Below are 12,803 nucleotides of genomic sequence, written 5' to 3'. Positions count from 1 at the left end.
TGAGTGATTGTTATGTTTCAGTCAATCATGTTTACATCGTCGTATAGGTGCTACATGTCATTGCAGCCTTAGTATTATTATTTTTTCTTTCACGTGCAACGCAAATGAGATGGACTAATTAATTGCCATTCAAGTTCTGGTCTTGTAGATCTCGCCCCGTTGTTCCATCATACATAATTCACCATAAATTGTTGAGCATATAATATATATATAAACATAAGTGTACAATTCAACTATCGGATTAGGTTTTTAATTGAATTGGAACACATATTTAAGTTCAATAATTAGATAAGATAAATCTATTTTAACCATTCATTTAAAATAATAATTAAGGTGTCATCACACTACAAGTTGATTATTTAGTTACAAAAACTTTGAAGGAATGTGTGAAGCGGGCTTCCTTACGTTTGTCGTCATCCCTTTTCTTGTCTTCTACATTTATCTCACTTCACTTGTGAACTTCCCACAACAGCAGTTATAGTTAAATTTAGGCATTCCACCTGCAAAGCTTTTGAAACCCCTCCCTCTATAAATACTTATACCAGTATGTATATACACCCATACCATTAACTAAAAGTCTACAACCATTTTCTTACAACAATGGAGGTTTCAAGAAATCCTAAACCATCCAAAGTAATTTCCTCTTCCCTTTACATTTTCTTGTTGAAGGATCTAATCGGCATAACCTTAATCTATTTCTGGGTTGAACTTTTGCAGATTATCGGAAGACTTATATTGATCGCCGTTTTGGTTGTTGTGAGTTGTTCAAGGGAGGTTGTTGGGCGCAGAGGACATAATGGGTGGCGCAGCTTCGACTACTCTGCTATCAGCTGCAGGCGCTACACGGCGTCGTTGACGGATTTCGGGGGAGTCGGCGACGGAGTTACGTTGAACACCGACGCTTTCCGGACGGCGGTCGATTTCCTCAGCGGGTTCGGACCGGAGGGTGGGTCGATGCTGTATGTTCCCCCCGGGAAATGGCTCACCGGCAGCTTCAATCTCACCAGCCATTTCACACTGTTTCTTGATCAAGACGCCGTTATTCTTGCTTCTCAGGTTCGCTTTTCTCCTTCACCCTTTGCTAATCGTTTGTGGGGGCAAGAGAGTATTAGGCGGAAAAGAATTGCGATTTTAGATGAATAATATGGAAATAAAGTGAGAATTTAAACTCTAGTGTTTAGTGTTTGGTTTATTTGGAATAAAATTCCTAGTCTTAATCATGAAACCAAAATGCTCATAGACAAATGAAACATCAATTTTAGGTTAGAGAAGAGAAGGGTAATTTTGTCTTAATCCCCGCCAACCAAACGAAGTAATTTGCTTTCCTTCAGAATTAGGTGTGGGAGTGAAATTCTAATTCCTTCCAACCAAACGGGCAGGTAGTGAGTGAGAGATTCTCGGCTCAATTTCCCATTTCTATTGTATTTTTTAACGTTTTCATGTGAATTAGGAATTAGGTTAGCTGTTCCTGTTGGAAAATTAGAAGTTAAGCATGGGTAATACACAGACAAGTGATCATAAATTTTAATGGTTAAGCCAAGGTGAAACCACCATTAGAGAGAAACATAGAAACTAAAGCTGCTGGTATTGTGTGAAAACTTACAATGTTGAACACCATTTCTGTCTTCAAATGGTTGTTGAGATTGCTGACTATATGGTAGGCCAGGGGTAAGTAGAAAACATTCATTAAAGAGGTTTGTCTGTTCTTAATTTTCTATTGTTCATCATGTGAACCAGAGTTTGTCCCTTTGTAGTGGTTGGACTACTAGTTGAGGCTGACCATTCTGGTCCACATATATTGGATTGAAAGTCCAGGAAGAATAATGCATGAAAGGGATTTGGACATTGGCAATTCAACAAAAGTCAAAACGCTGTTTTAAACTATAAAAAAGATGCTAGTTTTCTTCCGTGATGTATCAGTATACCTCCTAACCAAAATAGACTGGTTAATGGTTAATATTTATTTTTTATAGTTTGGGTTTATAAATATGTTAGTATTAACAATACAGAGAGTCAGGTCTGGGTCGTGTTCTCGAGGGTGGTTAGTTTATGTGGATGTATAGTTAATGAAATGCTGTTTATCCATTCTTCTGCATTTGGTTTGTAACTGATTCAGGACGAGAATGATTATCCGGTGATTGAACCCTTACCATCGTATGGTCGAGGAAGGGACACTGAGGGTGGGCGGTTCATCAGTCTCATCTTTGGAACCAACCTTACAGATGTTATTATAACGGGTATAAAAGCTAGAAACTTGGTACTTAGTTAACTGAAAACGAGAATGAATCTGCACAAATTGTGAGATTTTTCATGTTAACTATTGTTTTATCAGGGAATAATGGAACACTTGATGGCCAAGGGAAACTTTGGTGGGACAAATTTCATAACGGCACGCTAAATTATACAAGGCCTTACCTGATCGAAATCATGTACTCTGAAAATATTCAAATCTCCAACATCACGCTTTTGAATTCTCCATCTTGGAATGTTCATCCTGTGTACAGCAGGTCAGTTAATTGGACCTCTGTTTTGTGAATTGTGATATGTGGTATAGATCTTCTAAGTCTTTTCGACTTTAAGTCTTGAACTGATATACTAGTCTTGAATTTTCCTATAAATTGCAGTGACATTATCATCGAAGGGATCACGATTATTGCCCCTACAAGATCCCCGAATACAGATGGAATCAACCCAGGTATGCAATGCTAAACACGAAAGTTTCTTATAAGACTATTCAAGAATGTCTAAGTTTATGGAGAATTAATGCAAGAACTGGAATTAAACTGTTAGTTACATGTTATCTGTCGTCTGTTCTTTAGACTCGTGTACAAACACGCGAATTCAGGACTGTTATATTGTCTCGGGAGACGATTGTATTGCTGTGAAGAGCGGGTGGGATGAGTATGGAATTGCGTTTGGGATGCCCACCAAACAGCTCGTCATCAGGCGGGTAACCTGCATTTCCCCAACTAGCGCGATGATTGCACTAGGCAGCGAGATGTCTGGAGGAATCGAGGATGTGAGGGCAGAGGACATTCTCGCGATTGATACAGAATCTGCAGTGAGGATTAAGACAGGAGTTGGGAGGGGAGGGTATGTGAAGGATATATACGTGAGGCGTGTGACCATGAAAACGATGAAATATGTGTTCTGGATGACAGGGAACTATGGCTCTCATCCTGATGACAAGTATGACCCGAATGCTTTCCCCGTGATCGAGAACATCAACTACCGAGACATGGTGGCTGAGAACGTGACAATGGCAGGGCGGTTGGAGGGGATTTCGGGCGATCCATTCACTGGAATCTGCATATCTAATGTCACCATTGAGATGGGACAACATGCTAAGAGACTCCCATGGAATTGCACAGACATTTCTGGGGTTTCAAGTGGTGTGGTTCCTCAACCTTGTGGGCTTTTGCCAGACCAGGGACCAGAAAAGGTTACTTCATGTGATTTCCCAACAGAGACCTTGCCAATTGAGAATGTTGAAGTTCAGACATGTGCTTGCAGACACAAATTACGTATGGTATAGTGTGTACTAAAATCACCTGTAAAGATAACCTTAAAAAAACAGTTGTATCGGGCAACCCAGTCAAATTGGTCATATGGTTTGATTTATACCCTCCCAAAAAAACAGTTGTATTGGGACAGTCCAATCAAATTAGTCAGACTGTTGACTTATACACTCCCAAGTAGTGATTGTGTTTGTCTATAAGCATGTTTTTAAATTAAAGATAATAAGAATGATTGATGCAATGGAACCAATTAATGAACTATACAACAACATTTCTCATTTCACTCTCTCATATTCAATCAAAATAATTCAGAAATCCCGGGTATATAATAATAAACAAAAGAAAGAAAGAATAAAATAAAATTAAAAAAAATAATAATAATAAATCAATCATATTGAAGAAGGAAAAGACGAGGATAGTATGGCTCCGATGTTTGATGTTGTCGGCAGAGCGAGTTCTTCTCCATCTGTTTGATCCCAGAACAGAAAGCTGCCGGGACACTGTTGTGTGTCCACGGCGGCCCATTCGCTCACGTGATCACTCTCACGTGCCAGAGCTACGTTACACGGTGGCGCCGGCAACTCCACGGACGGCGGCGGCGGCGCCATGATGTTCTCCATTAACGGAGGTAAGTAACCGGAATCCATGCCCATACTGAACACCGCCGCCGCCTGAAGTTCTTGCTGCCAAAATGCCGGCGAATCTTGAAACGGCTGATCGACGGCGGCGGCTCGGTCGGTGTAGTCGCCGTTAACTCCTTCCAGCGCGGCGTTAGCGTCGAACGGAAAGAATGGATTAGGATTAGTATTAGGAAATGAAAATAGGGTTTGTCGGAGTTGGAGGGGGGGTTTTGTTGTGAAATCTTGGGTGTTGAAGAAATCAAGTTGATTATTGCAATTGGTGTTAATGAAAGAAAATGGTGATGAGGTTTGAGGTTGGAGAACACGATGGTTGTTTGTAGTATTAGTAGTAGGAGAGGTTGTACTGTTTGTATGAGATGTTGATAATAGAGGCTTTTTAAGCTTCTTTTTAATCCAAGAATTCCAATAATTCTTTATCTCGTTATCTGTCCTCCCTGGCAAGTGACTTGCAATGTGTGCCCATCTGCAGTTCATAGGAGAGCATTCATATGTGAACATGTTTTAGGTAAAAAGTGAGAATCCATTTAATCCATCAAGGTTGAATGTTGTTAAAACTCTCAGTTTTCGGTTCTGCTTTAAACGATTTCCATGAGTGAACTTATAGGAATAAATTGATTTCGATTAACCAACACCAGCCGGTCGTGAGTTCCAAACACGAAAAAATAATGAAGACAGTTATGAATTCCATTCAGTTTCCTTTACTTGATCGAACAGCCAAAAATTCAGTTCATCAAAATTGAAACGAAACAAATAAGTTAAAAACAAATGACTCCTCAAATTAAAAATTAATGAGTGTATAAAATTATAAAATTGACCTCATATTTTATTGTTACTAAAATTATAAACATTTAGTGAATCTTGATAGGCGAATGTGATCATCTCATTTGAACCAAATATTAAACCAAATATATCATATGAAAATCTGTGTTCAGTGTGAATGTGCACTATGCAAAATTGTAAAATACATCTTATGTTATATAAAAGTACATTCAAGAAGGTGTGTATCTTATGTAAAATTGTAACTTAACAAATTGTGTTTTTTCAGGGTGGCGCAAAGTTTTGAACCCATGACCTTTTGTATGTGCTCCATCCAACTAAAAGTCTAAGCTGATTATTGGACTGCACATTTGTATTTATATTATATTTACATGCTCACAATAGTTTTACTACCAATTTAAACTTTTAGTGTATCGAAACGAACACACTATTCAATTCAATTGAGGTTACACATTCCATTTACAAACTTGGAGAAGCTTTTCATTATTATTTTTTGGAGAAATGAAAAACAAAGACTTTTTAATTGAAATTTCCTTGAATTGGTTTTGAAAAATTAAAGTAAACCCAACTTATACTTTTCCTATAAAAAATTAGCCAGGAAAGCCTAGACAGTGGCGTAGAATACTGTTCGATTAATTTTTATATCTGTTCATAACTACTTTCTCAACCTACTGAAGTACAACGAGTCAACAGTTGCCTCTACTAAGGCTCAAACCCCTCGAATCCACTTCCATCATCCATGTGGGAGTGTTAATCGGGACACCGGATGCCACTTGACTACAAGGTCTTTGGCACTGTTCGATTAATTTAGTTTAACTATATGATCGAACTGCTAAATATGACACTGTATGTTTAAACTAATTTGATAGTGAAATTCTTGTAAATATTAAGTGGGCTTTAATTTCTCATAATAACTTATTGTTTAGAATAAGGAAAAAAGGAAAAACGTAATTTGTAAGTGTACATTATAAGTTCATTAATTAAGACATGAAAGAGTCTTAAAACTGAGTTTAATTAATTGAAAAAAAAATAACATTGCTTAAAGTTGTTTCAAACTAATATAATACATAGCACTGAACTACACACTTTCACATCATCATCATCCTCTTGTCCTTTAAAAGAAAAATGTTTTGCTCCTTCATAAACTTGTTAAATTTTAATTTTTTTTTTAGTAACGAAAGAAATCCAGCCACATCCACTACAAAGCTTAAATTGGGTAAAATAAATCCCTCACTGTGACTTTAATTGACAAATAACCATAAGAGTAAATCAAGTTGTCCATCACTGACATGTTTAAACCAAGAAGACCAATATAAGCTATTCCCGCTGAGAATTGAATTTGTAACTTTATGGTTATCAAGTGAATAGATTGAGTAACTTAGTTGGGAATTTTGCTGAGATTATTTACCTGTTTCCAACAACTCCATGAAGGCTTATGATCAACTTCTCCTCTTCTGGGGAAAATCTTCCTCTTCTTATATCTGGCCTCAGGTAGTTTATCCACCTCAACCGGCAACTCTTCCCACACCTTTGAAGACCTATTAACATCGTACAACCAAGAAAACATTAACCGAAAAAAAAAAAAAACCATAGCATTGATTCTGGAGAAGCTAAGCCATAATGCATGTTACAGTACGTGAATAATGCAGAAAGTACATATAGTAAGAAAAAGACCAGCTTTCTCAGGGACTTCACTCCAGCAGCCATAGCCATGATTAGTGATATATCTTATGAGCTTTTCATCTTCTTCCGGCGACCAAAGCCCTCTCTTCACCTTTTGCTGGTTACAGCAAGAATGGTGCCCCATTTTTTGTTTTTGTTGCTTTTTCTCTCTGCTAATCTCTTTGTTAACAATAATATGTTTAATTGGTAAGTTTGGGTATGATTAATTGGTTATATATAAATATGAAGTTGTGAGATGGCATTCCCGTTTGATCACTTTCCTATAAATACAGCACGGAGGAATTAGAAAGATCCGACAGAGGGGACTGTGGAAGGGGCCCCATGTTTCCATCTAACCCTAAAACGACATTCCATCAACTTTGTGTATCAGAGGCCACTGTTCTAAATTCTAATTTAATTTGATTTTGATTCCTTCGTTTCCATCTACATCGTAGACATGTACTACGTTGTTATAACTCCCATTTTTTGCGTTCGTGAGTAGTCTAGAAAATAAAACCATGCCGCCTTTCACCACACATCTTTTTCTAGCTTAATTGCTTTCCTTTTTTGCTCCTTAAGTCACGCACGGCAAAATTCTTTTGTGACCCATCTTTAGAGCCTACATCATGTATGTGCAGTGGAGCAGAAAATTAACAAATTCAAAGGGTATCTCAAATTACTATGTAACTCTAAATCTTATACACGATAAGGGTTCGTTATTGTCTTTCAACTATACTGATTACACAATTCAAATTTGTATATATTTTAGTCATTCAATGTACTCCTTCATCCAAAATTATATATTTTGTGGAAAAAACTGCAGTCACTATTTGAGAGTGTGCAGCATGGAGTAAACTCCGGCATGAAGTAAACTGTACTAGGAAATCTTCTGGAAGGCAATCAATGCGCTGATTACTTGGTCAGTCTTGGTCAATCTACAGACGGAGTTGGGGACGAAGATCTTGGAGCATCCCCTGCATGGGATCATGACCTTATTGGAGAAGGATGCAAGAGGCATTGCCACGAGAAGGATCTACTAATTTTGAGACTGTGGGTCCCTCTAGCGTGTCAAAAAATAAAAATAAAAAAGGAAAACCTTGTGTCACGAGGTCGAGAGAGTATTGGTCAAAATCGTATTCGTGACTTTTTGATACTAGAATCATGTTTCACCGACTTGATCACCACTTTTGAAGCAAATTTTACCTATTTTAGTGCTACAGATATTTTTAGATCAGGAGGACAGGGGCACCCAACAAATAACTAAACCCGGCCACTAAAACACGCCTTAGCCTCAAGAGTCAAGACACCAAACCTATCATCTAAGAGAAGCTTTTGGAGAAGAAGAGCGGGGCTCTTAATAACATGCCACCCTTGAGAGTGCTGTACGTAAGGAAGTACTAGCAATACCAAAATCGGTATTATTGGGCAAATTATTTCAATAATTTATTCAAATTATTAACCAACAAAACAATTTCGTAATTAAATTGCTAGAATGCCTTGGTAATAAAGTTATTGCGTTATTGGAGTATATTTTTACAAACCAAGTTTGCCACAAAAAAAAAAGCAACTTTAATAACTGCGAGTACTGTTAGATTTCTTTCTTAAATTTATCTCGTGTGACATTATTTAAATGATTTTTCTTTGTATTTTATTACTAAGGAACTTGTTTTTTTTTAAAAAAAAAAAATTTAAAATTGATTGATGTCAAATCAAATATTTACACTACACTAAAAATTATAATTTGTCTATCTTAGATCTACGTGTCTCTGTCCAACAATATTTCTCAAAAACACTTATTATATTATCAAATCAAACGTTTACCATTATGCCAAAAGTCATAACTAATTGTAAAGACACAACTTTGTTTTATTATACTTGCGTAGCAGGGTTAACGACACGTTTTTATGACAAGATATTGGAGCTGTCCCTTCAAGCCTCCACCCAACAATTAATTTAATTTGTTGATAGTTAAAAATATAAGGAGTCATAGCAAGAGTAGAAATTAAGAGATAAATTTAATGGAAAAATCCTGTTGAGTCGAGGTGTAGAGGGTTTCGAGACAAAAATTTTCACCTTTTGTGGAAAAGATATATTTAATGTGAGTATAATTTTTTAAAAAATAATGAGTGTACTATATCATTAGCTAATTCTGTTGTCGGCAAGTCGGGGATAGATGTTAATATTTTGTAATATTTAATTATTATAAATGAACCAGTTTATTAATTGTCTATTTCAGAACAAATAAAAAATAAAAAAGGGGGCCACTGGCTGCTTCTTTACTTGTTCTTCTTGGAACTGGCTACCTATTTCCCTTTATGGGCAGCTTAAGTTTCCGACCAATTGCAGCCATATATGGAGGAAAACTTGAAACTTCAAAAGCACGCAATGTCTGTGTGAACCCAAATATAGTACGGAGTAATTAATTAATCTGGATACTAGCTTCTTATTTGTCTTTAATACTCGCAAGCCACAATACTTTATTACTTTTATCTTCAAATGCCACTATAATCATATGTCTAGCTAAATTCAAGTTGTAACGTATTATGTATTTTGAATTGGTTATGATAGATGGTCCAAAGGAGGGTATTAATTCTTTCTAAAGTGTGTAAGTATTTTGCTAAGTAGTTAGCTAGGTTTGAGACCGCGCGATATAGTTAGTAATTCGATCTTCTTAAGGAACAATTTAAGGTAAGTATCATTGTTGTTGCTATTACGGTTATAGATCGTGATATAGTTGTCATGAATTCGATTACGTTTTAAAGTCGTATCTCTCATAATAAAAATTTCGGTGTTACATTGTTGTGCAATGTAATTGTGTCAATATATACATGATGATTGATGAAGTATAGTTTACTAGGCCAGGTTCATGCAATTACGATTGCTTAATCATGAATCTAGAAAGAAAGTATGCTTTGGCCTGGAGAAAACGACCATAAATAGCACGATGTTTAACGCTACTGCAAATCTTTATGATTGACACCATTTACTCCACTAAAATAGACAGAGATAATTAAATAGTAATTAATAAGCCGCATTATAAGGACATAAACAGTACGTCACTAGATAGAAGACATAATTAACACGTACAATATAATACATTTGGATGGATTGATGATGTTTTTTGCATGTTTCACATGATGGAGGAAAATACTATATATACGTATGAAAGTAAAAGTGGTGTAGTACGTAGGATTGGAGATGGAAAAGGACAGAAGATCTGTTGGTTTGATGCAAATGATTCACCGCATTTGATGTTAATAGAGATGGATGGATAGGAAGCTGAAGTCTAAAGTAATGAGCAAATTAATCATGTAATAAAGACGCTTATATATGACTTATGAGTGACTGAGGGATTTCGAAAAGGAGCATCATCATTATTCTTAGCTTAGCTTTAAGGGGGAGCAATGGATCCTAGTTGCCCGCCCTTTTTTTTATTTATTTTTATTTTTATTTTATTTTATTAAATATAAATGCCCTACAGTTTTTATATATATTTCTATTCAAATGCGGCGGGGAGCTCCCATGCGGTCGTGCGGCCTAATCTGCATCGTCCGATTTCATTAATCCAAATACGGTAGGGGTGCATGCATGATGAGTTGGAGAGTCCTGTTGTGTAGTCTTGTCATCTTGTTTAAAGTATAAGTACTAAAAGTGTACGATATGAAATTTGAAGATCTAGAGTATGTATAAGAAACATGTTCAAAATAAGTGCAAAGTATAAGCACTAAAAGTGTATTTTATAATATTAAAAATAAAAAGTATCTAATAGAATTTCTAACCCGTTGCTCAACAATTTAGTTTTTACTTGGGAGTAATGAGACGTCCTCGATGGTTTGGTTGTCTCGTTGCACACTCCAATTTCAATTGGCAATGATGGGACTCCCTTATGGGTTTACCATTATTATTTGTTGTGGCATTCTTAAAATACACACAAATTAAATTGATTAATTTATTAATGTAAGGACTAAAAAATGTTTTTTTTTAAATAAAGTTAAGATTAATTAGGTGCTTTAGTTTAAACTTCTTTTTTTTTTTTGTTATGCTTAACCGGAATATTATTTAATGTCCAATCCCTTGGGTATTAGGTAATCATGGATAACCTCGAACATCGGACGATGTCCATTCCACCTAATAATCTTGATTAGAGAAAAAGAAACATTAGCATGCTAAATTAGGGCGGTAGGTTAATTACTAAGGCTTCTAATTAAAGCCCCTCTCATGGACATTTCATAACAATTCCATCGCCAACAAAATTGTGCGTCCGTGATAAATGGTGATGTGATTGAGTAATCTCAAGAAGTGCAAACCGAATTGAAACGCTATTTATACTTTAAAAAAAAAATCAGTTAGGCAAAAATTTGAAAGTTGAGTCCAACATTATACCATTAAGTCGCACATTTACTACTAACTATTCTGAATATGCGCTTTGAATGAAATTCTCTTTATTACCTTTGTTGACAAAGGACCACAGATTTAAACCTACCTATGTTTCTTATAACTAAGCGGCGCAGATCAAGAAAGCCAATAAACAACTCTCATGAGAAGTCAAACGATAACTGCCTGACTAATTTAACTGGGGTTACCTCCATATTTTAGACTATATATATTATTTGAGTTGATAATTAACTCTCCATATTTTAGACTATATATATTATTTGAGTTGATATTTTACTTCTCTTGTTTAATACGGAGTATTACTTAACCAAACCAACTTTTCTTAAAACTATTTATTTTCACGGGTGGTTAAGGTCAAGTGATGGTCCCATTATATATATATCTCTTAATCCTTTTGAGCTGCAATAATCAAACCTAACAAATAATTTGAGCTGAATTAAGAGGAATGTACTTTAATTTAAGTCCTTTCCTCTCTAATCTCTTTATTTTCAGTCCCAATCACATTAAAGGGCTCCTTAATTATCCCCTAAACCTAATTAAGGGCCGGTCCAGCAAGCATGGCCTATCGTCTGTGACAAATTATATTGTAGATCACAATACAAGATGGACCACTAATAAATATTTATATATTTTAATTTTAATATAATGTACTATAGGTTCATTTTTAAATAATAGACTAAAAATGAATATATATGTCAGTAATTCACGGTATAATTATTGACTGTTTGTGTGAGATTACACAATTCATTATTAGTGAGAAAAGGATCGACTATGGGGCTTAAGAAGGGTTGGTTTAAGTTAATTACACATAGATGGAATGTCCCTACCACAATTAAGCTCCTTAATTATGCGGTGGCCCTATTGATACTTGCTTTACTGCTTTTAACAGTAACCTTAATTAATCAGCGACGTCACAAACAATTGTCACTTCTCACCCTATAATTCTACATCAAATGGACCCGTCTTTCTATCATTAGTAATGCAATCTCTTAAGCATGTTAACCCTTAATTTGGAAGCACTTTCCTTTATTAGAACCCTACTAAAATTTTCTTCTTTTCCCAAAATTTTATTCGAAAAACATTTTATAAAATCTCTGATCTGTATCCTTTTCTTTGAGTGATGTCAAATGAACGTTCACCATTTATCCAATTTGGATTGGACAAGACTAGCCCGGTTAAAATTTGGATCCGGTCAAACAATAAAAAATCTTGATCTTACCAAATTCTTGCTTGGGTAACAAACAATGGGTAAAAGTAGAGGCTTGGACTAAATCATTCTTGCTTATATGTTATCGAGTTTTCAATTCCTAGGAAGATGCTACTCAATTCCAAGCCATTCTCATGGTCATTGGACTTTCAATTGAGACTATCCCATTCTCATGGTAGCGGTGATTTATTCAATTGGTACATTTTATCAAACATATAGTGTTTATATCTTCTTCCAACTTCATTTTCTCAAAGCGAAGTTTAAAATGTGAGTGATGTGGCTATAGTTTATCACATTCTCATGGTAACAACACACATCTATGATTATCTTGTAAAATTGGACCCTAACTATACAAGAGTCCATACAAATCATCAAACTCACAACAAGAATCATAGAGTAATATACTCTTCATGAGTTTACTTTTTTTTTTTTTTTTGAGTATTACTGACTCTGTTACAATGTAGTATCTGTTTATGAGTTTACTTCTCTTAAGTTTACTTCTTGTGAGTTAAGTCCAAGAGGATTATTGAAAATTTTCTTGATTAGTAATGGGACATTGTATATGTTCCTAGAAGTTGTAAATATTATATTTATTAATATAAT

General features: G+C 35.5%; 2 protein-coding genes across 2 annotated transcripts; one reads left to right on the top strand and one right to left on the bottom strand.

Moving 5' to 3' along the window:
• Positions 1–456: 456 nt before the first annotated feature.
• Positions 457–3,779, top strand: LOC116000286 (probable polygalacturonase). Its single transcript, XM_031240353.1, has 6 exons — positions 457–633; positions 718–1,056; positions 2,117–2,237; positions 2,333–2,507; positions 2,625–2,695; positions 2,820–3,779. The coding sequence occupies exons 1-6, from the start codon at positions 601–603 to the stop codon at positions 3,533–3,535; spliced, it is 1,455 nt and encodes a 484-aa protein (XP_031096213.1). The 5' UTR covers positions 457–600; the 3' UTR covers positions 3,536–3,779.
• On the bottom strand, positions 3,755–6,862 carry LOC116000294 (transcription factor MYB61-like). The gene is made up of 3 exons (XM_031240363.1): positions 6,611–6,862; positions 6,345–6,474; positions 3,755–4,622 (listed from the first exon to the last, which is right to left on the bottom strand). Exons 1-3 carry the CDS (start codon positions 6,741–6,743, stop codon positions 3,908–3,910), a joined length of 978 nt encoding a protein of 325 aa, XP_031096223.1. The 5' UTR covers positions 6,744–6,862; the 3' UTR covers positions 3,755–3,907.
• Positions 6,863–12,803: the final 5,941 nt, after the last annotated feature.

This window comes from Ipomoea triloba, chromosome 12 (assembly GCF_003576645.1).
Source record: "Ipomoea triloba cultivar NCNSP0323 chromosome 12, ASM357664v1".
NCBI lineage: Eukaryota > Viridiplantae > Streptophyta > Magnoliopsida > Solanales > Convolvulaceae > Ipomoea > Ipomoea triloba.
Note: the sequence above shows the minus strand (reverse complement) of the source record. Positions and strands in the feature narration are given on the sequence as shown.

What these genes read in the sequence shown, in the direction of transcription:
- LOC116000294 (XM_031240363.1), bottom strand. Translation starts at nt 6,743, where the DNA reads ATGGGGCACCATTCTTGCTGTAACCAGCAAAAGGTGAAGAGAGGGCTT. An exon ending in TGAAGTCCCTGAGAAAGCTG is followed by an intron (nt 6,475 to 6,610) that starts GTCTTTTTCTTA and finishes CGATGTTAATAG; the next exon opens with GTCTTCAAAGGTGTGGGAAG. An exon ending in CATGGAGTTGTTGGAAACAG is followed by an intron (nt 4,623 to 6,344) that starts GTAAATAATCTC and finishes TATGAACTGCAG; the next exon opens with ATGGGCACACATTGCAAGTC.
- LOC116000286 (XM_031240353.1), top strand. Translation starts at nt 601, where the DNA reads ATGGAGGTTTCAAGAAATCCTAAACCATCCAAA. An exon ending in GAAATCCTAAACCATCCAAA is followed by an intron (nt 634 to 717) that starts GTAATTTCCTCT and finishes GAACTTTTGCAG; the next exon opens with ATTATCGGAAGACTTATATT. An exon ending in CCGTTATTCTTGCTTCTCAG is followed by an intron (nt 1,057 to 2,116) that starts GTTCGCTTTTCT and finishes TAACTGATTCAG; the next exon opens with GACGAGAATGATTATCCGGT.